The 22,823-nt window shown below is 31.0% G+C and overlaps 4 protein-coding genes across 12 annotated transcripts; 3 read left to right on the forward strand and 1 right to left on the reverse strand.

Moving 5' to 3' along the window:
- The first annotated feature begins 263 nt into the window (after positions 1-263).
- Positions 264-816, forward strand: LOC117208786 (transmembrane protein 218-like). The gene is made up of 3 exons (XM_033450143.1): positions 264-468; positions 515-682; positions 784-816. The coding sequence occupies exons 1-2, from the start codon at positions 268-270 to the stop codon at positions 671-673; spliced, it is 360 nt and encodes a 119-aa protein (XP_033306034.1). The 5' UTR covers positions 264-267; the 3' UTR covers positions 674-682; positions 784-816.
- On the forward strand, positions 812-2,061 carry LOC117208785 (thioredoxin, mitochondrial). The gene has a single exon (XM_033450141.1). It carries the CDS (start codon positions 916-918, stop codon positions 1,339-1,341), a length of 426 nt encoding a protein of 141 aa, XP_033306032.1. The 5' UTR covers positions 812-915; the 3' UTR covers positions 1,342-2,061.
- Positions 2,062-2,258: 197 nt separating this feature from the next.
- LOC117208776 (pecanex-like protein 1) lies at positions 2,259-12,390 on the reverse strand. Of its 2 annotated transcripts, none has more exons than XM_033450118.1 (15): positions 12,037-12,390; positions 11,502-11,748; positions 11,068-11,346; positions 10,614-10,966; positions 10,394-10,537; positions 10,068-10,312; positions 9,735-9,994; positions 6,327-9,637; positions 5,781-6,242; positions 5,568-5,712; positions 5,230-5,488; positions 4,804-5,157; positions 4,597-4,721; positions 4,250-4,527; positions 2,259-4,168 (listed from the first exon to the last, which is right to left on the reverse strand). In XM_033450118.1, exons 1-15 carry the CDS (start codon positions 12,187-12,189, stop codon positions 3,887-3,889), a joined length of 6,897 nt encoding a protein of 2,298 aa, XP_033306009.1. In that variant the 5' UTR covers positions 12,190-12,390; the 3' UTR covers positions 2,259-3,886. The 2 variants fall into 2 exon arrangements, with proteins under 2 accessions (XP_033306009.1, XP_033306010.1); XM_033450119.1 differs by having other exon boundaries at positions 4,597-4,709; positions 12,037-12,389.
- A 185-nt stretch (positions 12,391-12,575) lies between these two features.
- LOC117208780 (mitogen-activated protein kinase kinase kinase 11-like) lies at positions 12,576-22,540 on the forward strand. Of its 8 annotated transcripts, none has more exons than XM_033450127.1 (16): positions 12,580-13,297; positions 13,374-13,670; positions 13,769-14,003; positions 14,084-14,301; positions 14,386-14,726; positions 14,863-15,043; positions 15,143-15,291; positions 15,376-15,548; positions 15,689-15,709; positions 15,878-16,124; positions 16,226-16,345; positions 16,887-17,084; positions 18,521-18,550; positions 20,854-21,265; positions 21,379-21,714; positions 21,777-22,503. In XM_033450127.1, exons 2-16 carry the CDS (start codon positions 13,480-13,482, stop codon positions 22,501-22,503), a joined length of 3,579 nt encoding a protein of 1,192 aa, XP_033306018.1. In that variant the 5' UTR covers positions 12,580-13,297; positions 13,374-13,479. The 8 variants fall into 8 exon arrangements, with proteins under 8 accessions (XP_033306025.1, XP_033306023.1, XP_033306018.1 ...); XM_033450128.1 differs by having other exon boundaries at positions 13,405-13,670; XM_033450129.1 differs by having other exon boundaries at positions 13,419-13,670.
- The last annotated feature ends 283 nt before the right edge of the window (positions 22,541-22,823 follow it).

Genomic DNA, 22,823 nt, shown 5'->3' on the forward strand with positions numbered 1-22,823 from the left:
ATATACAAGAAAATATTCATATTTATTATGGATTTTATGCATATATTATTTAAATAACGAAACATAATGATAAACATTCATTATTACAATAAGAATTTAAGTTTTTATATTTATATATCTTTATTAAGTTTCTCTTAGCTTTCTTATCTTATCAAAATCATTATTTAACATCTATATGTTCTATAATTCTTGTATTATTAATTCATTAAATTATATTAAACCATGTATTTATATATATAAATTTATGAATTTCTTGCTTTTAGTGGCATGACTAATTTGATATTTGGAGTTGGTATAGGATTGTTTCTTATTTTAATTCTTTGGGCTTTGGCTCTATTAGTATTTATTATTTCTTTAAAAATTGAAAAGAAAATTGGTACTCTTGCTATATTTATAGTTAGTATATGCACAATCGTTTTACTTATATTGCCAAGGGCATCAGAGAAATCTAATACCAGTGACAAAAAGGTAAATAATTATTTTAATATGAAGTTTTAATATTTATTTATATTAGATACATAATTTGTTACAGATATATGATCATCTATACATCTGGCGTATCTTATTACTGATATTATTAGTAATATCATCTATTATTAGTTTAGTGGGATATGTAAAATTTGAGATAACAAAATCTATCAGACCAGTTCGAATAACTAATTGGATCTTTTAAAAACCTGTAGTAAGTATTATTCCTTTGTTATAATTATTACAATAATGATATTCAGTTAAAGCAAGTTTAAAAGTACATTATTAATTGTTTCCATTTCTATGAATTTTCAGAATTTACTAATAAAACAGAAGTATTTCTTACTAACTATATGAGATAATTGGAGAAGATTGGTTTAGCCTGATCTTTTTATATTTAATATCTTTGCTTAGTTTGTGATATAGTAACATTTAAAAAATTATAAAATGTTGCGTAGCATTACTAAGCTTTCATCAACTCTAGCGAGATTTGTTTCTTCGTCATGCCAGAAGAATAAGCAATTTGAAATAAATAATAATAGTGAATTTGTTAGCAAGGTAATGAACAGTTCAGTACCAGTCATTGTAAATTTTCATGCTGAGTGGTGTGATCCTTGTAAAATATTGACACCTAAATTAATAGAACTCATAGGACCAATGGATAAACTGAATCTTGCTATTGTAAATTTGGAATCAAATCCAGAATTAGTACATATTTTTGAAGTAAAAGCCGTGCCAGCTATTATAGCAATTTCAAGCGGATTAGTAGTTGATAAATTTGTAGGTTTAACTGACTTAGATATCATAGAAAATTTAATACAAAAACTTACGAATACACCGAAGAATTCTGAAAATGACAAGGGAAAAATTTAATATGCATCTCATATATTATATAAAATTATTAAAATAAATAATTTAATACATTTTTTTAGTTTGAATTGAGCTATGCAATTTTGTTTCATTGAGCAATAATATTATGCGATGCTAGGGTAAAAATATGAAATAGTAATTTCAAAAAAGATAACATTTTTATTTTTTTATTTATAATTTTTATAATATCTTGTGTTAATTATTTTACAAACACTTAGTAATTTGTTATATATATCAATAATATTATAACATGGTTATAAAATGATTTTTGAACTGATTGTGTATTACATACAATATGCTATATTAATTAATATTAATGGCCTTTTTTAGTCTACCATTTCGTGACATTAACTGTACTTATTGATCTAATCCTAGTTTAAAACTGAAGTATATTTCAAGGAACTTACTTTCTTTGTATAATCGCTATCGCTATCTGTATATCTCTTATTGGAATACAGTTAATGAGATTAACGTGATTTCAATAAAATTCGTTTAAAGCACGTTATGCAATAAAGTTAACAATGGCTCATTAAATAATGAATGCAAATCTGAGATGATAAAGCATAAGTAATGCAAGGATTTAAAACAAACTGTTATTTAGTTTGACTTCTAATTTTATATTTATTTTTAATTTTGAAGCAATTCTGTACAATCTATGTATGAAATTACTGTTAATTACAGATAGTAGGCCAAAGATTTAATAAAAACCATTTAATTCATGTATTCCCTGGTAAAATAGATTTTTTTGTTCCTTGGCAGCAAGCGATACATAAATGTGTACCAACAATTAAAAGACTAGCTAAAATTTTTTTATCAGTCAGATGCTTTCAAAAAACACCATAATAAGGCAATGCTGTGATTCCTTGGTTACTTGCAAAACTTTTTATCTTTTGTGTTAAATATATTTAAATCTTTCTCTATTTTTTTTTCTTTTTTTTTTTAAGCAAAAGAGTACTTTATACTTTTGCAAGCAACCCTATCATTCTTATTAGTTTAGTAATCAGTATATATTTTAATATGTACAAAATTAGGTGAAAACTTTCAATGAATCACTTTCGTAAGAGAAGAAATGATAATAAATTTATTTTTCTTCTCCGGATAAATATTGTGGTGTATTTGTCCGCAATAATATTTATTACGATATTTGGTTTTGTTTGGCTTTATTATTATTAATTATTATTCCCAATGAAAATTATAAGAGGCATATATCAAATATAAATACACCATCATAGTTATCCGGATTGTTATACAATAAAGATATACAAGTGAAAGATTGTGGAGTTACATTTAACACTAGTATTAATGCACCGATATGTTTTGTAGAGGCAATCTCATGGCCCCACAAAATTACACATTCAGTAAATACATTTGGACGCTTTAATCTTGCAGAAATGTTATGCATATATATATTTACAACTTATATATCAAATAGTTTAAAAAAAATGTAACAAAATGTAGAAAAACACGAATGATATATACAAATTTCTTCTGATGTTACTTGTTGTTATTGAGCATATTCGATACTAGTAATATAGAAATACGTTTTTCATTTTTTAATAAATAATATAATTTGTAATAACTTTTATTCTTACATTCTAATTGACTCTTAGAGATTCGTTATAAATCGTACTATTATAAATTCAAAATAAAGATACTGTTCATTGAATAATATTGTTAAAAGTTTTAACAATAGCAATTATTGGGTTTATCTTTTTTAACTTTACCTTAGATTGTTGGTAATTGAAATAATAACTTTGCAAATTGAAGGTTTATGATTTCATTTTATAAAATTATTAACAATGATATAAAACAGAACGCAAATATAGCAAAATTAATATTTAAATATATTCAATATTATTACATTCTATACTAACAAAAATAATAGTTTAGCTAGTTAACAACAAGTAATATCTAGTTTTCATCGCTAGTAAATCATCTAATCATTATATAATACAGAATATAATACAACATGATACAATTTACTTTGCATTGAATAACTTGGCGATTGACATTAGTCTTCTCAGTAAATGTGTAAGAAGTAATAATTCTTTAATTGCTATAGTAAATATTAACTGCTTCTTGTATAAGTTTTGGAAATTCATCTTTTCTGAGAATATTTTAAAAGAACTGTATCTATTGGAAAATCATTACAATGAAAACAACACAAATACGAATGGTTAGAAAAGAGATATCGAGAAAATGGAAATTTTAGAAAAATCGTGTAATGAAGAGTACTCTGTAGCTATATGTATATGTATATGTATATGTGTTGTGACATACATGCGCTGACGCACGAACGCATTCTTCCTTTCTCTCTTATATATTAGAATTAAGAAACTAGTGTTAAAATTCGTCGCTTTTTAGTATTTACAATTTCAAGAACAATCTTTCATCAAAAACCTTTGTATTTATTATTTTGTAACTGGAATGAATTCTTTATTTTTAATGCATTCTTATCAGTATTTACGATGTATGACGTAGATTCAAAAAGTGACTGTATGAAAATCGCCTTAATGTATATTACTGCAGAAAATTAAAAAATACTTCATCATACTTCTGCCCCCAAATCTTTTACACCTTGTTCCGCTATTGGAACATATTTATCATCAATTTTGACAAGTAAGATAACTTTATCTACGTGAGACCGCCGATTGGGATCACGATGATTCGGAGACCAACAATGAACAACGCATCCTTCCATACCTCTTTCAGGTACCCAATGCTGCCATCCAGATCTACCACCCTGTTGTCTCATTCTCTCATCTGGCCAAATTACGTCTATGCGGCGACCCAAATTAATAGCATCATAGACTTGGTTAGGATCTATGATCTGATAACAGATAAATATACATAATTTTTTATGAACTAAAGAGAGAGATGTGTCTCAAAATAAATTTTGTTTTCTACTTACACGTACTCGTTGTAAGATTTCATCCTTTTCGGGTTTATTTATGAAACTCGTTTCACATTTCGTTTCAGTTTTAATATCACTATTGCTAAGAAGACCGGCCAAACTAGCAAGTGTCGAAGTTGTAGGTTTTCCAACTGAAGCCAAAGATCCTCTGTTTCCACCTAAAGATCCAGTGTTTGCTCTTCCTAAAGAACCACGTCCAGTCGATCCACCAATTTGACACCCAGAGTCTATGGATTGTGAACCAGATGTATTATGACCTGTTGATTGTCCATAACCTACATAAAAAATTTTATTTTTATATTGTAAAGTCATCAATGTAGATGATGTATGATGATTGGAAATACCTAAATGAATATTATATGTAGTCATTGCATACACTCCATCATTTCCAAAGCCCCCATCATCTTGAGATCCTGTCCCTCCTGACGAACAACCCTGACCACACCTTCTTCTGATTCTATAAATAATACTTGTAATAATAATAAATTTTATGAACTTTTCATTAATAAATTATGGTTTATATAATTATATGACATAATAATAAGACATACCTTTGCCATAGTTTTAAGATATTGCTTTTAATTATATCGAGACTCAAAGGTCCACCGATTATGGAACATAATTGTTCATTAGTCTCTGCATAACTAGTTATTAATGGTGAAACGTAAATCGGGTACCCAATTGGTTGATCACAGGAACTATTTATGATGTTCCTAAGAGCTTGTTTAGCATTTTGTATAGAGCCGCGCTCAGGATTCCTATTTCTCAAGTAAACTAACTCTTGTTGCTGCCCAGCCCATAAGCCACGAACACATTCACGATTCATTTTAATCACCCGAAAACTTAAAAAGCGTTTGTTAAGCATTATCACCTTATATTCATCAATACCGTCATCAAGTACATGTCTATAAATAGAAATAATGAATATTAATAATGTAATAAATCAACATTTTATAAATGTCGCATTGTTAAAATACCTGAGAGCTAAAAGACTGGGTGCACCATTTAAGACAGCATTTCTCCACAGTGGATCCGCTTCATGACTAATCACGAGATTTTTATCATGGCTATCTATAGCTTCATAAAGAGCAGACGGTTCACCATACTGCTCTGGACTCATGAAATGATCTTGATGTAGTTTTAATGCCATTCTTACACCTTTTGCCACGACATTTCGTAATAAATCTACGTCATATAAAACCCATTCATCTCGAACAGATGTTATACGGAAATCTCCTAAATATATAAATGTACTTTTTAAACATTGCTCTTAAATGTAATCAATTTTTTCATTATTTATTATAAAATAATGTACCTTTAAAAAGAGCATGTAATCCATATAAAAAAAATTCAACACTGGAAACCGTGTTATGAGATAATGCTCCTAAAACACGTCTTCCCAAAAGACTTAAAGCAAGACATAAAGATACCAATGACGAATTTCTTGATTTGTCTAATGTCTAAAACAGTTATAAATAAATAATGCTATACAAACGTTAATATAATGTATATATATTTGAAAAACTACCTTGTCTTGTTTAGTAACGCAATACTGTATCCAATCCAAATAAACATTACAGAAACTACTTCTTGTGATGCCGCATGTTCGGATATCGTAATCTTCATGAATGCTCAAGTTAAAAACTGGATCCAAATCAACGAAATTTTTGTCAAGCGTTATTTTTAGGGCGTCCGAAATATCAGAATTCTCCAACCAATATTTCAGTTTTGGTGATTTAACAGCATAGAAAACAATACTTTTCACATAGTAAGTAACTAGTACTTTACGAAATTCAAACACTTGGAGCATAGAAACTGCTGAATTATCTGAGATCGAGTATCCTTCTAAAACGTATTTAGCACTTGCAACTTCCCAAGCTAACCAGCGTTGACTAAAAGCTGCGTTTACACTTAATACGTTTGAAAAATGACCCATTTCACAACAACAACAATTGTCATTATCTTCAATTCCTTCAGTGATTGCTTCTACCTAAAAATCAAAGCATTTGCAAATTTGAGCGTGTTTGTTATTTTGCTTAGAATTTTCAATATCTAAAATAATATATATATATACTTCTCTTTGCTGACAATATGTTCCCCTGAATTCAAGACCTCTTAATTGAAAGGTTACTAGACCGTTTCCTAATTGAACAATATGTACCAAGCAATTCAAGTAATCAGATGCTAGTAGAAAACAATCGCCTTGTTCCACATTTCCCCACCGACCAAGGGCAAGGTCTCCATACAGGCTATGTTGCAGAGATCTTGTTAATTGTTCATAGAAAATTGAATTCAAATTATTATCATCTGCCCCTATGTTTCGATCTAAATGCGAAGACATTCGGGTATTCGAGTGATCTACTCTTCTTGTCTTATAATCTCGTTCCCAAAATTTCACTGGACGTACATATGATGATATAAATATTGCACTGCCCAAAAGAGGATTTAAAGGAGTACTTAAAAGTGCAGATATCCCTGCTTGTAGGAACAGCATAGCAGAATGCGGAACGGAGAAAGGTTGGGCAAATGCATGAAACGCACTACCCCAAGTAATTTGCCAAGGTGCAATATATGTGACTACAAATCGTATTTTCAACAGTAGTTCATAAACTTTTGCGAAAACTATTCCTGTGATAAAATAGTCCACCAAAAATGTTTCACTGAGATTTCGAAAATCTAGTTTGAAGAACAGAACAGCAAAAATCAAAACCAAATAACGCGTTGATGGATCAGAGTATGCAGATCTTAAAGATTTTAATCCACACACAACTATAATCAATGCTCCCACACTTTCTCCAAACTTAGCTACAATTTTTGATGAACATTCTGTAAGTGCTCCCAAAAATACAACTGGATAGAGAATGTTTCTTTCTAAAAAGCACAGACAAACATATGCCTTTTCAAACCACATAATCTTCACAGGTTCACGAACTTCAAATTGTGCATATTCATGGCTACGTAATACCGGTCTTGATAAGCACAGCCATGGCAATTGTTTTCGAAGTTGTGGTACAATGTAATGTAGCAAAAGTCCAAGGCAACTTGCAATACCCCATAAAACTGGATTCAGTTCTGGTTGTAAGGCTGTAAACACAGTTGAACAATGGATTCCAAAAGATAGAGTACCTATCACTGCACAAACTATTAAATCATTTTTTAATCTTGCATTCACTGTTGCTTTTAATTTTTCAGGTAATGGATCTACCAATTCTGTATCTGACATTTGTTCAGTAAATTTAATTTTTACATGTTTTTTTCTTTCATAAATTCTAAGTTTTACTTCTTTGTATGTTGTAGGTACAGTATCTCTATGAGATGTATTCTCAATGATTTTAGCTTCTTTTTCTTCTGTATAAATTTCTGGAGGCCACAAATTTGTTTTAACAATGTCCCATATTACTGTAGGATCTGAAGATGATCTACTTAAATGGTAAGATATAGCGACTAATAAACCCGCAAAAATAGAGAATAAAATATGCTGTGAAGATTTAGGCTCTGTAAGTGCTCCGTAAGCAAATCCATACAATATAACAACAGTGACTATGCTGCGAGAGAGACAATATATTGAAGAAATTAAACTTGTGGTTGCATTTCCACCAAATAAATGGATATCTATATGTTCACAGAGATACATTAGAAAAGTATTAATTTGTGGAAGTAATCCGAAGGAAAATATAATAGGAAAGCATAAAAGAAAAATTAATAAAATATTACGGATCTGTAATAAAACATCATAATCAGTAATCCGTAAACCATATATTCGAAATTCAGATGCTTTAAAATTTCTCAAGGATTCATTAAAGATTAATATGAATCCTGAACACAATATATAATAAACAGGCCGAGAAAATACTATAATGCGATTGAAGCCATGTATTGGGGAAGCTGCATCAGGCTGAACGGATTTTAATAATGAATATTGACAGCCAGCAGTTACAAAACAAAGCATGAAAGCAAATATATCTCGGTAAAATCCTTGCTGGAGCAATACGAGACCCAATCCCGCAACAGCAACTGCTAAAAATGTCGAAATAATAATCTCAAATATTGTCAAATTTCGATCTAATAAGGCCAACAAAAATAAACGATCGAATCGCACTTTGATATGCGGTAATTTGCCAATTTTCCATTTATAGTAATATTGCTTGTCTTGTCTTGATTGTTTAGGTTTGGATTCAGATCCATCTAAGCCACCAATAAATCGATTCCAAGATAGACTTGTATTTATGTCACCCACTGCACACGTCTGCAATGTTAAGGCAGGCCTATCTCGGCGATTTGAATCTGTTGGGTAAATATTCAAATTGAAATATCCCAATAAATTTCGTAATCTTTGATTTCTCTCTGTCATTGATTCTATACGTGATAATATGTCTTGATGGAACTGATCTCGTTCTAAGGTTTCGAGTTCGTATTGAATAGAATTTCCATTATTTTGATGAATTTGATCACGTTCCGAAGTTTCCACTGGATTTGACGATAATGAATTTTGTGCTTTGGTTTGATTGCTTTCTGGACTGGACAGAACAGGTGGTGTATCTATTATAACACTCAAGTCAGGAGAATTCAAAGATAAACTACTATAACTATTACTCAAAGAGTCTATTAATTCCCAATTCGCATCATAATGTAAATTTTGATTAAGTTGCTGACGTAATAATGTATTTAACAATTTATCGTTATTGTTAGAAGGAACTTGCGCAGCTGCAGCAACACCAGATCCTTTCTCATCGAAGGTGTAAGCTAGCCAGCGGCCGTTTTCATCTCGAAAATAAGGTACAGTTGCTTCTACAGCATCGTTATGATTAGCAACTAAATGACATTCTTCGTTTGATATCAATCCAAATAAAGCAGTAAGTGGAACGACGTTATCATCTCGATTCCGATCTCGTGGTACACGAGTCGATCGAATCGAACATTTCAAAGGAACACGTCTTTTTCGTGCCGTTCGAGTCTCTGAATTGCGGCTTAATCTTAAATCTGAGACGGTGCTAGATTGACCTGGTAATTCTCGGCCAGATGTCAATAATGTAGCTAACAAGGAAGATGCAAGACTAAGTGTACTTAACTCGTTGTTTGAACCGCTAGTTTGCTCAAATCTATCAAATCTTCCATCTCTTCTTCTATCTTTCTCTCTTTTGACTTCTAATGTTCGTTTTAATTTCTGTCGGGTTTGTTCAGTAGTTGTAATATTATCATCTATAGCTTCTATTGCAGGTTTTGGACGGCTTTGTTTAGGTATTGCACCTTGATGACGTTTGTTATCTGTTTCTACTTGTGGAAGTAACATTCTTTTTGCCTCATTTTCCATATTCGATGAGTATGTTGTATATTCAAAAGGCATCATATTAGATGAACCAGAATCTGGTTCTTTACTATGTAATCCTGTGGAATAAAAATTTACAAATATTATTACTTTTTCTCGCAATTCTTTTAAAAATAAATACCCATTTGATATAAAAACTTAAAAGTTAGAACTTACCTTTATTTGTTCGCGATTCTATTGTACAATCACCACCTTCAAATAATTGATCTATTCCAACTATACTTCCAACGTTTAAAGGATCATCTATATTTTTCGATTTATCTTGTTTATCTTTAAACAAGTTTTCTAAATCCGAGAATTCACGACTGCTTTGGCTTGCATTACTGTATCTTCTTTTAACACTGGACTTTGGTTCTTCAATTAATGCATCACGAGAATTTGCAGAATCATTATCTACACCACCATCTTCATTACGTCTAAATATGAGGTCAAATTTAAGAAATTTATGGATTAATCGTTTAATATTTACTTTTACTATGTTTAATTTACCTTGAAAATCTATCTTCAAATCGGCTAGTACTAAGACTTCTGTCCCGATTAGAGGTAGCATTAGTTTCACAAGTCTTCCGAGTAAGTAATGGACTATAAGAATCCTGAAGACTAAATCCTCCAGAACTTTCATTAGCAAACTGTTCATCACTTTGTTCTTCTATAGGATGTACTATTTCTGATCCATAACTAAGATATGGTAATAATTGTAATTGGTTTTTTTTTAATGTATTTTGAGGTAATACCTTTAAAATATATACAGTTTTTTTAATATAATTTTTCATATAAACACATATATTACTACAATCATATTATCATATTGATACCTTTTTAGTATTAATTGTTTCAAGACTTTGCGGATGGAGAGGTAAATTATTGTCATCTGTAGTGTTTATATTTTTATTAGTAGCACCAATTGTTTCAAGACTTTGTGGATGAATAAGTTGTTGATGTGGCTTTTTTGTAATAACCTTGTAAACGAAGAAAGTATTTTAAATAATTACTTAATTATTCGTTTTTCCAAATAGAAAATTCCTTCATTTTTACCTCTAAAGATTGTGGATGTGAGGAAATTTTATTTTTTTCCGTATCTTCTTTTTTGGATATAATTTCTAAACTCTGTGGATGATCATTCATTAAATGTGTTTCCATTGGAATTGAGTTAGAATTGAGACGCCGAACACTTTGGTTTGATTTCCAGTAAGGATAATCATCTCCATGGTGTTCCAATTCTAACGAACTTGTTTGTTTTATTTGACTTTCAGAACCTGTTTTACCAAGACTACCCTGTTTGGAATGACGATTTCGTGAATCTTCAGATGCATGTCTGCATAATTTTCTTGAACCTTGTCGATCCTCTTCAGTAATTACAACACATTTCTGTCTTTTTAATCTTCTTTCTATATGTATTTGAAATTTTCCAAAAGAAATATTAATATGTATAAAAATAGGGTAATATTGCATTATAGAGGTTATATCATAAAAATTACAAAATTAATACCATTTATTATATTTCGAAAACATGGTTCATGATATTGTGCAGAACCTAATTCTGTTTCGTGTATATTTATACTAGATACCATTGGTTTAGTTAGCTGTTGTGCTTCTTCTGAACTTTCTGAGCTATTTTTTCTATGAATTTCTACTTTTAAATCTATAGTTGAACTAGGCTTATCTCGATTATATTCAGATGTTATACTATCTGCATCTGCATTTTGCACATTTGATTCAATAAAAGAGTTACGTGATGAGCATTCTACAGGTGGTGTATCTGTTTTTCCTATGTGTAAAAATAATAAATTGATAGCAAAATTTTAAAAATATAATTGATATAGTTTTAAAAGTTAATTGTATCAAATGTAAAGATTAATTTTAACATGTAAATGGTAAAGTTAATAGATAGATTTAAAAAATAAAAGATGTAGTCTATAATACCACTTAAGACTTGCAGTTCTATTCCATGATCTACTTGTTCCTGTGATTGTTCCCTGCATTTATTATGCACTGTGCGTCTTTTTTCACTTTCTGATCTTTGTTGGCTAATAGCTTGACCTGATTCTTCTAAACACTCAGTTGTATCATACATGCAATGAAGTGTATGGTTAACATACTTTATCGTACCAAAAAGTGCTCCAATTGAAGAACAATATGCTATCCAAACATATAACGTTGGTGGAAAATACTATAAAATAAAGAATTGTCATCTTCAAAGTTTATATAACAATTATATGGTATCTTTAAGCGTACAATTATGAAAAACTTATATACATACATATGCATTTGTATACATATGATATATACATATGCATGTATATGTACACAAATCAAAATTCATAAAGTCCAAATAACAAAACTCAACACATGTTATGTAAATCTACCCGCAGTTAATGTAAACACATACAGTTTATGTTATTTAACTAAAATGAATGACTTGCAACTAAAATTAATGCACACATATAAATATACTTACAAGATATATAATAAACGGTAAACAAAGTAAGAAAAGCCAAATGTACAAGTGAAATGTATTTGAAAAAACGTCGAGACGAGGATCGTAAAACCAGCCTCCTGTCAGGCTCGCCCAGACGCCTTGTCTTAAAATTTCCAGCATTTGAGAACCCATACCAATTGCAAAAGTGCTCCCTCACCATCTTCCCATCACTTGCTGTTTTACAGCTTTATTCGTAGTCTGTCTTTTCTATTTGAAAAATTGCGTGGCAAACAATAAGGCGATACATTTTATCTTGGCTTCTTAATCAATGGATTTCGCGCACACGACTTACTGACTTTGCAGCCATCTTCACATCTCAGATGATTTTGAACATGAACAATATGATTACATATATGATCAAGCTTCTATGATGTTTTGCAAAATTACTTTACACGAGTCGTTTATCAACACTTATTATAATTGGCAATAATACAAGTGAAACTCATCTAGTATTGTTCAAATATTTCCAATATTCGTTAAAATATATGCTTTAATTGATTAATTGTCCGTGGTAAATATAGTTTCTTGTTGGACTAATTCGCGATCATCATGTTGCGGATAAACCTTATACAATTCAAATATCATAAGCAACCTTTCGAACATTCTTTCTATGAATCGTGGTCCAATATATCACGTCAACGGTGGGGCCGTCAAAACGAAACATGGCGTCCGTTAGGTTATTGCTATGAGTGCTGGTTCGTTTTCTATCATTAAATGTGGAATCATCGTGCGTTTTGCGGGCTGACGCAAAGCGTCGTGTCCTCGGGGAGGCAAACACGTCGCTTTCAACCCTGCATGTCTCTCGTACATTACTCCTAGTGCCGATTCAATGAAAAGAATCGGCCTTACCAATAGTGGCTTGTGGGTATACACACCCCGACGCGAGACTCCAAAGTGGTTTTATGGCATATCGAGCTTTTTTCTACTCTCCTAGAATTTTTTCTCCACTACTCTACATAGGAGTATGGTCGACGAAAAATCACAAGATCTTCGTCGCTTTATTGCCGGACTCACGAATCAAAATGCCGGTCACCGTTAAAGTGTTTTTATGCAAGGGGTGTTAGTGATCACCTCTTCTCATCTTGTTTTTCTTGTAAAATTTGTGCGTAAAATTAAATTATTGTCAAAATATTTCATAATTGGTTTACATTCGTGTATTGATTATGATTGAAGAAGAAACGTGTGTTAAATGAACATGAATTGTGTAAGGATGTGTACAGTGTTGAAAAAATAATGCAAGGTGTATATTAAACTTTCACCACTTCTTATATATGTTTCTTTAGTTTATTTGAGACAAACTAACAATACATTTAAAGTGTTCTATGTTATTTGTGATTCTATTAATAGAATATTACGCTAAGGTTACAAAACAAGAGGGTGTAATTTCCAAAAAGTGGAAGACTAAGAAGAGTGTAAGGCCATATGCCGCCAGCCGGGCTATCGGCAAGAGGCTTGTCTACCTTGATGGACCACGGACAACCAGATGCTCGTCATCGGAGCGAGCGATTTCTACTTCATCCAGAGAATGGATCCTCTAATTCTCATAGTCCTAACACAGCCAACTCATCTCCACGATATCAACATAATAGTAGAACAAATAATCATTCCACAAGGTATAAAGTGTGTTATTATAGGCCCATAAATGTGTAATGTTTTACACATTTATGATAGTGAAATAAAATATATCTCACTTAAATTTTGTGCATTTTAGTTACGGATATTTATATGGGCGTACATCTAGCAACAATATGTCTGATAGCAGTGTTTCTGATACACATAGTGGTGGTACAGCAAGAACTGTTTCTCAACAGACTAGTCCATCTCACGGTACACATTCCTCTTCCCAGTCAAGGCAAGACAATAGTTCGACAATTTTCACAGCATTATTTGATTATGTTGCCCAAGGCGAAGATGAATTATCTTTACAAAGAGGTGAAACAGTTGAGGTAAATTGTTTATTATAAATATCTGTAAAATTAAATATCTTTGATTAGGATGCATATATATATTTTATTTTATATGCTAGGTCTTATCGAAGGACTCAAAAATCTCAGGTGATGAAGGATGGTGGACTGGAAAAATCCATGGAAAGGTTGGTATTTTTCCAGCCAATTTTGTTGCAGAAGCAGAAAGTATTGATCGAGTTTCATCGGTGATTGATAAAGTTCAACCGGTTGAAATTGACTTTGAAGAATTACAATTAGAAGAAGTGATAGGTGTTGGTGGATTTGGAAAGGTTTATAGGTATATAAAATATTATAAAATATTATAGTTAAATTTGTTAATAGTTCTTTAGAACAATATTTATAATAATTTGTAACATTTTAGAGGATTCTGGCAGAAACATGAAGTGGCTGTTAAAGCAGCCCGCCAAGATCCAGATGAAGAACCAAGTGTTACATTAGAAAATGTTCGACAAGAAGCTAAATTATTTTGGTTATTGAAACATGAAAATATTGTGCAATTAGAAGGAGTTTGTTTAAAAATGCCAAATATGTGTCTCGTAATGGAATATGCACGAGGTGGTAGTCTGAACAGGGTTCTTAGTGGTAGAAAAATCAGGCCTGACGTACTTGTTGATTGGGCAATACAAATTGCTCGTGGCATGGATTACCTTCATAATAAAGCACCTATAAGTCTTATTCATAGGGACCTAAAAAGTTCTAATGGTAAGGCAATTAACATATTAATTGTAAATAAAATATCATTACATCATTATTAGTTGAATATATATATCATTATTTGAATATATATATTTTTACATGAGATGTGTTAGAGTAATACATATTATTTTTTTTATAACAGTATTATTGAGCGAACCTATAGAAAATGATGATCTACAATATAAAACTTTAAAAATAACTGACTTTGGATTAGCAAGGGAAGTTTATAAAACAACTCGCATGTCAGCAGCCGGCACATATGCTTGGATGGCACCAGAGGTTATTAAAAAGAGTACTTTCAGTAAAGCCAGTGATGTTTGGAGGTCAGTTTTATGTACCTCCTATATCACTTTAATTGTAATAAATGTATCTATATAAATAGTAAAAAATTTTTTCTTTTTAACACATGAATACATCTACAGTTATGGCGTGCTTCTATGGGAACTTCTAACTGGTGAAACACCTTATAAAGGAATAGATGCTTTGGCAGTAGCGTATGGTGTTGCAGTAAATAAACTCACATTGCCTATTCCATCAACTTGTCCTCAACCTTGGAGGTTTTTAATGGAAGGTATATAATTATATAATCATTTATATAATCATGAATTATTTTAATTTGTATAACCTTTAAAATAAAAAATGCTTTACCATTTAGCTTGTTGGGCATCTGACAGTCATTCGAGACCAGGATTTGCTGAAATTTTAGTAGCATTAGATGAAGTGCGTAGTGCATTTGCAGCTACACCACATGAGTCATTTCACACAATGCAAGAAGACTGGAGGCTTGAGATTGAACAAGTTCTTCATGGATTGCGCATGAAGGAAAAGGTATAAATTCGAAATTTCTTTGCCTTGCAAAAAAGGACTTCTACAAAAATAAAATCTTTTCATTACTGTAATTAGCATATGCATCATTTATATCAGTATAAATAATGTTTATAATCCTTCTTTTATATGCTTATGCAAAGGCATGCCGTTCATTAGAAGAGGTAAGATAATGTGTAACTACAGTTATTGACGCTAATAATTATTTTGGTCTATAACAAATATATGTACCTATTTATACTATATTATCACCAGACAAATTTTTTGTTTGCGAAAACGCATTTGTTTATCAAACACATTATTATAACCTTTTTTATATGTTTGTTTATTAGGAACTGCGCTGCAGAGAAGAAGAATTAACGAAAGCACAAGTGCAACAACGACAACATGAAGAAAACTTAAGGCAACGGGAACAAGAATTAGCTGCCCGAGAAATAGATTTATTAGAACGTGAACTTACTGTAATGATAATTCAGCAACAAAATACTCCTACACCAAACAAAAGACGCGGGAAATTTAAGAAATCGAGGTTAAAACTGAATAAAAAGGAGCCAGGAAGCAATATAAGCGCTCCTTCTGGCAAGTATACTGTGTTATAATTTATCTTAACAATTTTGCATAAAATTTAGAATGCTCTAATTATAAAGTTAAATAACCACCATATGTTTTTATCCCTATAGATTTTCGTCATACAATAACTGTTCAACATACAGCGTTAGATCGAGGAAAAGTACGAAATCCATCGAGACCTAATAGTCCACCAGGCTCGCCTAGTATTCCACGACTTCGTGCAATTGCATGTGAGTACTTTGTTTCCAAGATTTTCAGTAGTTCACAATTTCAATGAATAATGAATGATTTTGCTATAAGAAATTTTTTTAGTATTTTCAAGAAATTTAAATTACACTGTTTGTGCTTTGTAGTCACATTGTATTAATTTAACAACGATTTTTATTAGCATGGTGTGAATAATTGGATATATTTTGATATATTTTTGAAAAATTACATATATATGCATATAATCTATGTTGTGTTTTTCATTTCCTTTTTCTTTTTTTACTCTTTTGTAAGAATGTAGAAAAGAATGATAATTTGAAGATTAGAAGAATTATATGATTGTAGTCATTTAATGTAGAAAACCAAATACAAAACATTTTATGATATTGAAATATTTTTTGTAACTTCTAGATAAAAGAATTTCTTAATAATGAATATTACTAATAGTCCTCATGAAACACCTTTATCTTTTTGAAGCGCGCATAAAGTTTAACAGAGTCTAGGGTAGGAGGGAAACTTAGTACTGTAGTGAGTAGCGTTTTGTTTTTTGTCTTCCTCCTTTAGTACCGGCAGATGGAGTAAAGGGTAAGACTTGGGGACCATCAACACTCCACCAACGCGAACGTGGGGCTATTATCACGCAACCACCAAATCCTGCATCTCCAGGTGGCAAACGGTGGTCTCGCTCTGCTCCAGATCTTGAAAAGACACCCCTGCGTACCGCCCTGTTGGCACATCGTTCCCCGCTTCTTCAAGAAATAGGTAACCCCTCCTCCAGAAAGTTGTACTCCTCAGCAAATAATTTGATAGACAGTCAACCAGGATTTAACTGTCACACTAGGATTAGCTATAACAACATTCCAGAAAATTCTAACAACATTGTGCAAAGCTCGAGCTGTTCACCTTGCAATATAGGCGAAGACTCAGTTATTGTGGACAACGATATTTATGAGTCTGTGGTCTTACATAACAAATCGGCAGATAATCTTAAAACTCATTTCTCGGATGATCATTCAGTCATGGACAATTACACAAAATCTACAGTTGGAAATAATTTAAAAGCTTCACCTCCTAGGAGTCAAAAACATGTGATTGGTGACTGGGAACAGTCGTATTCTTCAAATTTTGTACAAAGCGTAGCGTCTAGTTTGGTTGGTACTGCGAAACGTGTAAAAAAGAAGAAACGCGAGAGAAGTAAATCGAAAGAATCAAAGCGCAGAGATAGCTCAGAATCACGATTAGCTGCTTTTGCTGATTTCTTTCGTTCCCCTTCTGGATCAAGGAAAAGCTCTTTAAATTCTCCGCATAGTACGGAGCGAAAAAATTCTGTTACCATTAAAATTAATGATACAGATGGATTAGAGTCAAGCCCTGAAAATTCAATAGGTAAAAAGTTTCACCATAAATCCAGAATTTCTAAGAGTCCATTAAGAGTCTTCAATAAGATGAAAGCTTGGGGAAGTCGAGATGCTTTAGATGATAAAACTGCTGTTGTTAAAGTAGAATATAGTGCTCTAGACAATACGATATCTATACCACAATTTAATCGACGTGATTCCGATCAAAGTAGTGCAATACCTAAATTCTTGACTGCTAATTCACGCGAAGGAATAGATTTCGAGAGTCTCGAATCAGAACTTTGTAATTTTGATTCGGAACATTCAAATGATAGTTCTATTTCAAAAAATTCTTTAGGTTTATTCTCAGATAATAAATGCAAAAAATCCCCTACCTCTTTTGACTATGTTAGTGGTATATCAGATGCGTGTTTCAAACAACGCGCTCCGCAAGTAGATCAAAGTTTCAAATTGAATTCCTCTTTAAGTAAAAAATCAAAGAGTAACGAATACTTGCGTAGTTGTGAAGATCATGTTGATACTATAAATTCAGTTATACATGCATCTGGTTATATACAGGATTGTGAATGTCAGAATTCCCAAATCAATTATGAAGGGAAAAAGAATTTAATCGAATCCTTAAGAAATGCTCCTTCCCATAGAAGTTCAGAAGATGTGAATACAATTATTTACAACTCACCTAAGACTTCGATTGCAGAGAAATTTTTAAAGAAGAATGATAAGTAACATTGCATTTCACAAAGATAAAGATGTGCATATCACTCGTAGACGCGTTTCACGAAAATGTCTTCTTTTTGTTTTATATGTTTTAGTAACAGTCCTATATTTTCTTTACTGCAGGCCTTTCTGAGGAAAACATCTATCCCACTCGTAAGTCTCTTTATATTGCTGTGCAATTGTTTCACATTTTATAAGAGACCTGATTGTTTTTCTTCTATATCATTGGTTAATGATATTTTTATTTTTTCCTTTTACATTATTACAAAAGTAAAGATCTCAGATGGATAGTGCCTTTATATGTTTATATTTTCCTTCTTTATTTTTCTTTTGCTAAATTGTATTTAAGTAGATTGTGCTTAGAACTATTTTTATTAGAATGCATGAATATGCAGTTCAGTTAAATTTTTTATTTGCTGATTATCTAAAAAGGATATCTTTAATATATAGATATATTTTTAGTGATACATGTACAGTTGCATACATTTAATGATAAACTCTGTTTTCCTTTTTTATGTTGATAATATGTTTAAGATTATTTTATTCTGTTGAATTTTTGGAATGGTACATATTATTGCTATGTATCTTATAAGAATTTAATTTTTTAATTTTACCAGATGAAGAATTGAAATTCGTTTTATCTGCATAAATTGATAGCCTTGTTAATTAATTTTAATTGATGTCTATCAAATTACATAATAGATATATCATTTTAGGATATTTTAATAAAGGGTAGTCAGTACCCTGCAATAATCTAAAAACTATTTATCCTAATTTAAACTGATAAAAACTTCATATTTTGAACTGTAATTTAATGAGTATATAAAATGTAAATGCAGTCTTTCTGGTGTTGGTTCTTTTCTGATGTTATCTGGAGTATATAACATTCTAACAAAGCAGAGCTAACAGCCTCTTACTATGTCAAAAGAAATCATGTGCTTCTGCCACTACAACAAAAAGTTCTACATTAAAATTAATGCCTTCAATTAGAGGCGTTTATGGAAAAGAGTGTTTTTATATAATTATACAATCCCCAAATTAGAAAGAAATTACATCAAAATTAAAAAATTATTATGCAAAGTATCATATATTAGTTGCGAGAGTAGAGTTGTATCTTTTCTTCATTGCTTTATATGCATCTAGATCAATTTCAGATTTTGTTAATTATTCAACCTAATTAAACAGCGATTTCATTTTTGTATTATCATAGACTTTCGATATTTTTAGATTCTGAAATTTTGCACACGTTACATACAACACATGAAGCAACACGCACACTTGTATTTAGAAATAGAAATTTTTTCAATAAAACCTTTTCAGTTGGACACATTGAATTTTGTTTTTTCGTTTTCTGAATTTTTACGCTCGGTTTGTAGTTATATTTATAATATTAAAGAAATATGTATATATATTTTGATTACTACACCTATATATTGAAACAATATATTTTAAATATTATCTATATAGATCAACAATTTTTAACATATTTGTTTTAAATAATTTACTAACTAAGAATGAAATAAACAATAAATATTTTATATTATTTTTTCTATATAAATCAATTTTTTATATAACTACTTATAATCGAGCGTAAAAGAATCCTTTTGCATGCTTCCAGTAGGATCCTAACAGTTAAGGCCATTTGGGTTTGGTCTTTTTCTTGTCTTAAAATTCCAATTTTATTTGTAATAAGCACACCATTGATTTTGTATATTCTTATCATATATTGATTTGAGTATAATATATGTATAAAACATTTTTATAGCAGTATTGTACGACTATTTATTTATTTATTAATGAACAGGCAAAATTTATAATAAATAAATATTAAGAGAGAAAAGAACATTCTGAAATGAGGAAATGAAAATTATATAGGGTAAAAAAAATTTTATTTAAGATTAGTTAAAATTAGTGCTTATACATATTGTCTTAAAAATAGTTTTTACCTTCTTCTTTCTTTACACTCTGCTTTACTTTCAAAGTTTCAACATTTTTCAACATTTTTGGTTTACTTTCAAAATATGGGTTTTATGCATTTAACATGAATGTATTTTAGATAATAATGTACAAGCTTTTTGAAAATTATTGATAACAAGAAATGGTTCAAAGTTCGTGGCATGTAATATTTTAATATAATGCACGTAATACATTGTGCTTATACATATAAATAATTGTAAGTAATGCAATAACAAGTAAGCATGTTATAACTTTGATACTAAACTGTTTATGTTAAATTTAATATAATAAACATGTATAATATTAAAAGGCTTGTAAAATTTGCACATAAAGGTAAGGAATAAAAAAATAATAATAGTAACATAGTGTCTTAATCAATTTAATATTATGAAAAGGAAAGTAAATACTTTAATCATATTTTGTAATTCTACGTACACATATTTTTATAGATATATAGCAATATCACCATTATTATTGTAGAAATCTGATTGTTTTTGTAGATTATACAACCTTACCACCTGATCTCTCAACTGACTGGATAACATCAGATTATCCTTTGAAGCCTGGGTTGACTGGACCTTACATTATGCCAATGCCTGTACCAATGCCAACTCTTTACAATGGGGAAATGAAGAAGCCAAAGTTAAGCATAATAGAATTGGTTTTATACAATATCGCAGCTATGTTAGCTGGAGTAGCTACTGGATATGATGTAAGAATGTCAAACATATCTCCAATTCATCCAAGACTATATCCACGGCTTGGTGAGTGTGAAGATGAGCCTCCACGGTGGTGGTTTCAAGCAGATACTGGATCAAATCGTAACTCTGGTTATCTTGGACCTGATTATGAATTTAGTTCAAGTAGTGGTTATCCTCATAACACGTATCATGGACCAGCTAGACATTACAGGTATGAAATTAGAACATTAAATTTGTAATAATATTTTCTTTTTTTACATATATATACATATATTAACATGTTCTTTATATATTCATGTTATAAATAAGATAATTATTATACAGGCCATTCTTAAGTAATATGGGTGCTATAGCACCTGGTCTTCCACCAAGTGTGATGCCTGACAAACCTCTAAGATTCACTGATTCGCCACAACATTATGCAAGCAATACAAGTTCTAATGCACCAACACCAAGTCCTAGAAGAAAAAGTAGCAGCACTAGTAATGAAGATGTGTACATACATGATGCAGGAAGAGTTGATCGGATGGAAAGAGTACCAACAATATACATGGGCAATGTTGCTCCTTTCCCAGACTATGGACCTCCAGTATATACAGTCGTTCCACCAGAATATTACAGATCACCAGAACCAACATATTTTGTACCTACAGATTATCAGTAAGTAATTATTTTCAGATATGAATTTTTAAATATTACACTTAAATCTTTTTCTCCTTCAGTGATAGAATGCTTGAGTGTTCCGAATTTCCACATGCTTATGATAATCCAAGCAGCATAAATAGTCCAGCTCGACCAGTTTCAAGACTTCCTTCGTATACTCATCATCGTACTTCATCAAATGTTTCAAACGCGAGTACATCGAGTCAAAGTAACATTAATCCAACATTTCGTTTAGAAGACGAGGATGATTATTCTTTATATTCACCTGGACATTATTACCAACGATCTTCAAATATTGTCTCAAATGTTGGAACGTATAGTCCTAGTATGCTTAATCATGAATATGGTTCTCAATTACTGACGCGTCAGAACTCGCATGATTCGAATTCAAATTCTGGAGAAAGACCCAGTAATTTAGAGGTAGTTAGTCGATTACGGTCAAGTTTAAAACGATCTAATTACTCGTATAATTCTCCAAATAAAAGCGTAAGTAAAAATAATTCCGGTTCGGGTACTCCAACAAATCCTACTCCACCAGATTCTTTAACATCTGAGGATTCAAGTTATGTTTCAGCTAAGGATAGTCAGATCTCTATAAGTAGGGTTCGATTTTCTCCAGTAACATTTGATCGAGATGGAGTTTCGCGTGAACATAGAGAAACGTTACTTGATATTCCCGTACATGGACAAAATCAAGATGCTACCATACCCTTACAAGCTAATCGACGAATGAATAGAAGTAGAAAACCAAGTATTTCTGAATTAGAAAGAGAATTTTTGTCATAGCATTGGCTTATTTAAAATGAAAAAAAATGATAAAAATTAGGGATTCGAAAAGTTTTGTCAATCTTGAAAGTAACACTTAATTGCAATCACACGAATCAAACAGTTTATGATGCGGCAGAAATTTATCGAATCATAACTAGAAAATACAGCGATGCACGTTGTCAAAGCACTGCCTCCTGCAAAACATTTTGTCATGTATTGGTCATCAAATACAGTAAGAATGTAACATTCCATATACTGAGACATTCTTATAAAAGACTCTTGTATTCAATTAGACTATTTTTAATTTGATAAAGAACTGATATGTCTCATGTATGTTT

This window comes from Bombus bifarius, unplaced genomic scaffold, assembly GCF_011952205.1.
Source record: "Bombus bifarius isolate JDL3187 unplaced genomic scaffold, Bbif_JDL3187 scf7180000008162, whole genome shotgun sequence".
NCBI lineage: Eukaryota > Metazoa > Arthropoda > Insecta > Hymenoptera > Apidae > Bombus > Bombus bifarius.

Coding starts and splice junctions, on each gene's coding strand:
- LOC117208780 (XM_033450127.1), top strand. CDS start 13,480: ATGCCGCCAGCCGGGCTATCGGCAAGAGGCTTGTCTACCTTGATGGAC. Junction 17,085..18,520: donor CCCGCTTCTTCAAGAAATAG/GTAACCCCTCCT, acceptor TCTTTACTGCAG/GCCTTTCTGAGGAAAACATC. Junction 21,715..21,776: donor TTTGTACCTACAGATTATCA/GTAAGTAATTAT, acceptor TTTCTCCTTCAG/TGATAGAATGCTTGAGTGTT.
- LOC117208785 (XM_033450141.1), top strand. CDS start 916: ATGTTGCGTAGCATTACTAAGCTTTCATCAACTCTAGCGAGATTTGTT.
- LOC117208786 (XM_033450143.1), top strand. CDS start 268: ATGACTAATTTGATATTTGGAGTTGGTATAGGATTGTTTCTTATTTTA. Junction 469..514: donor CTAATACCAGTGACAAAAAG/GTAAATAATTAT, acceptor TATTTATATTAG/ATACATAATTTGTTACAGAT.
- LOC117208776 (XM_033450118.1), bottom strand. CDS start 12,189: ATGGGTTCTCAAATGCTGGAAATTTTAAGACAAGGCGTCTGGGCGAGC. Junction 10,313..10,393: donor AAACAATTAATACTAAAAAG/GTATCAATATGA, acceptor TATATTTTAAAG/GTATTACCTCAAAATACATT. Junction 4,169..4,249: donor AAATCTTACAACGAGTACGT/GTAAGTAGAAAA, acceptor ATCTGTTATCAG/ATCATAGATCCTAACCAAGT.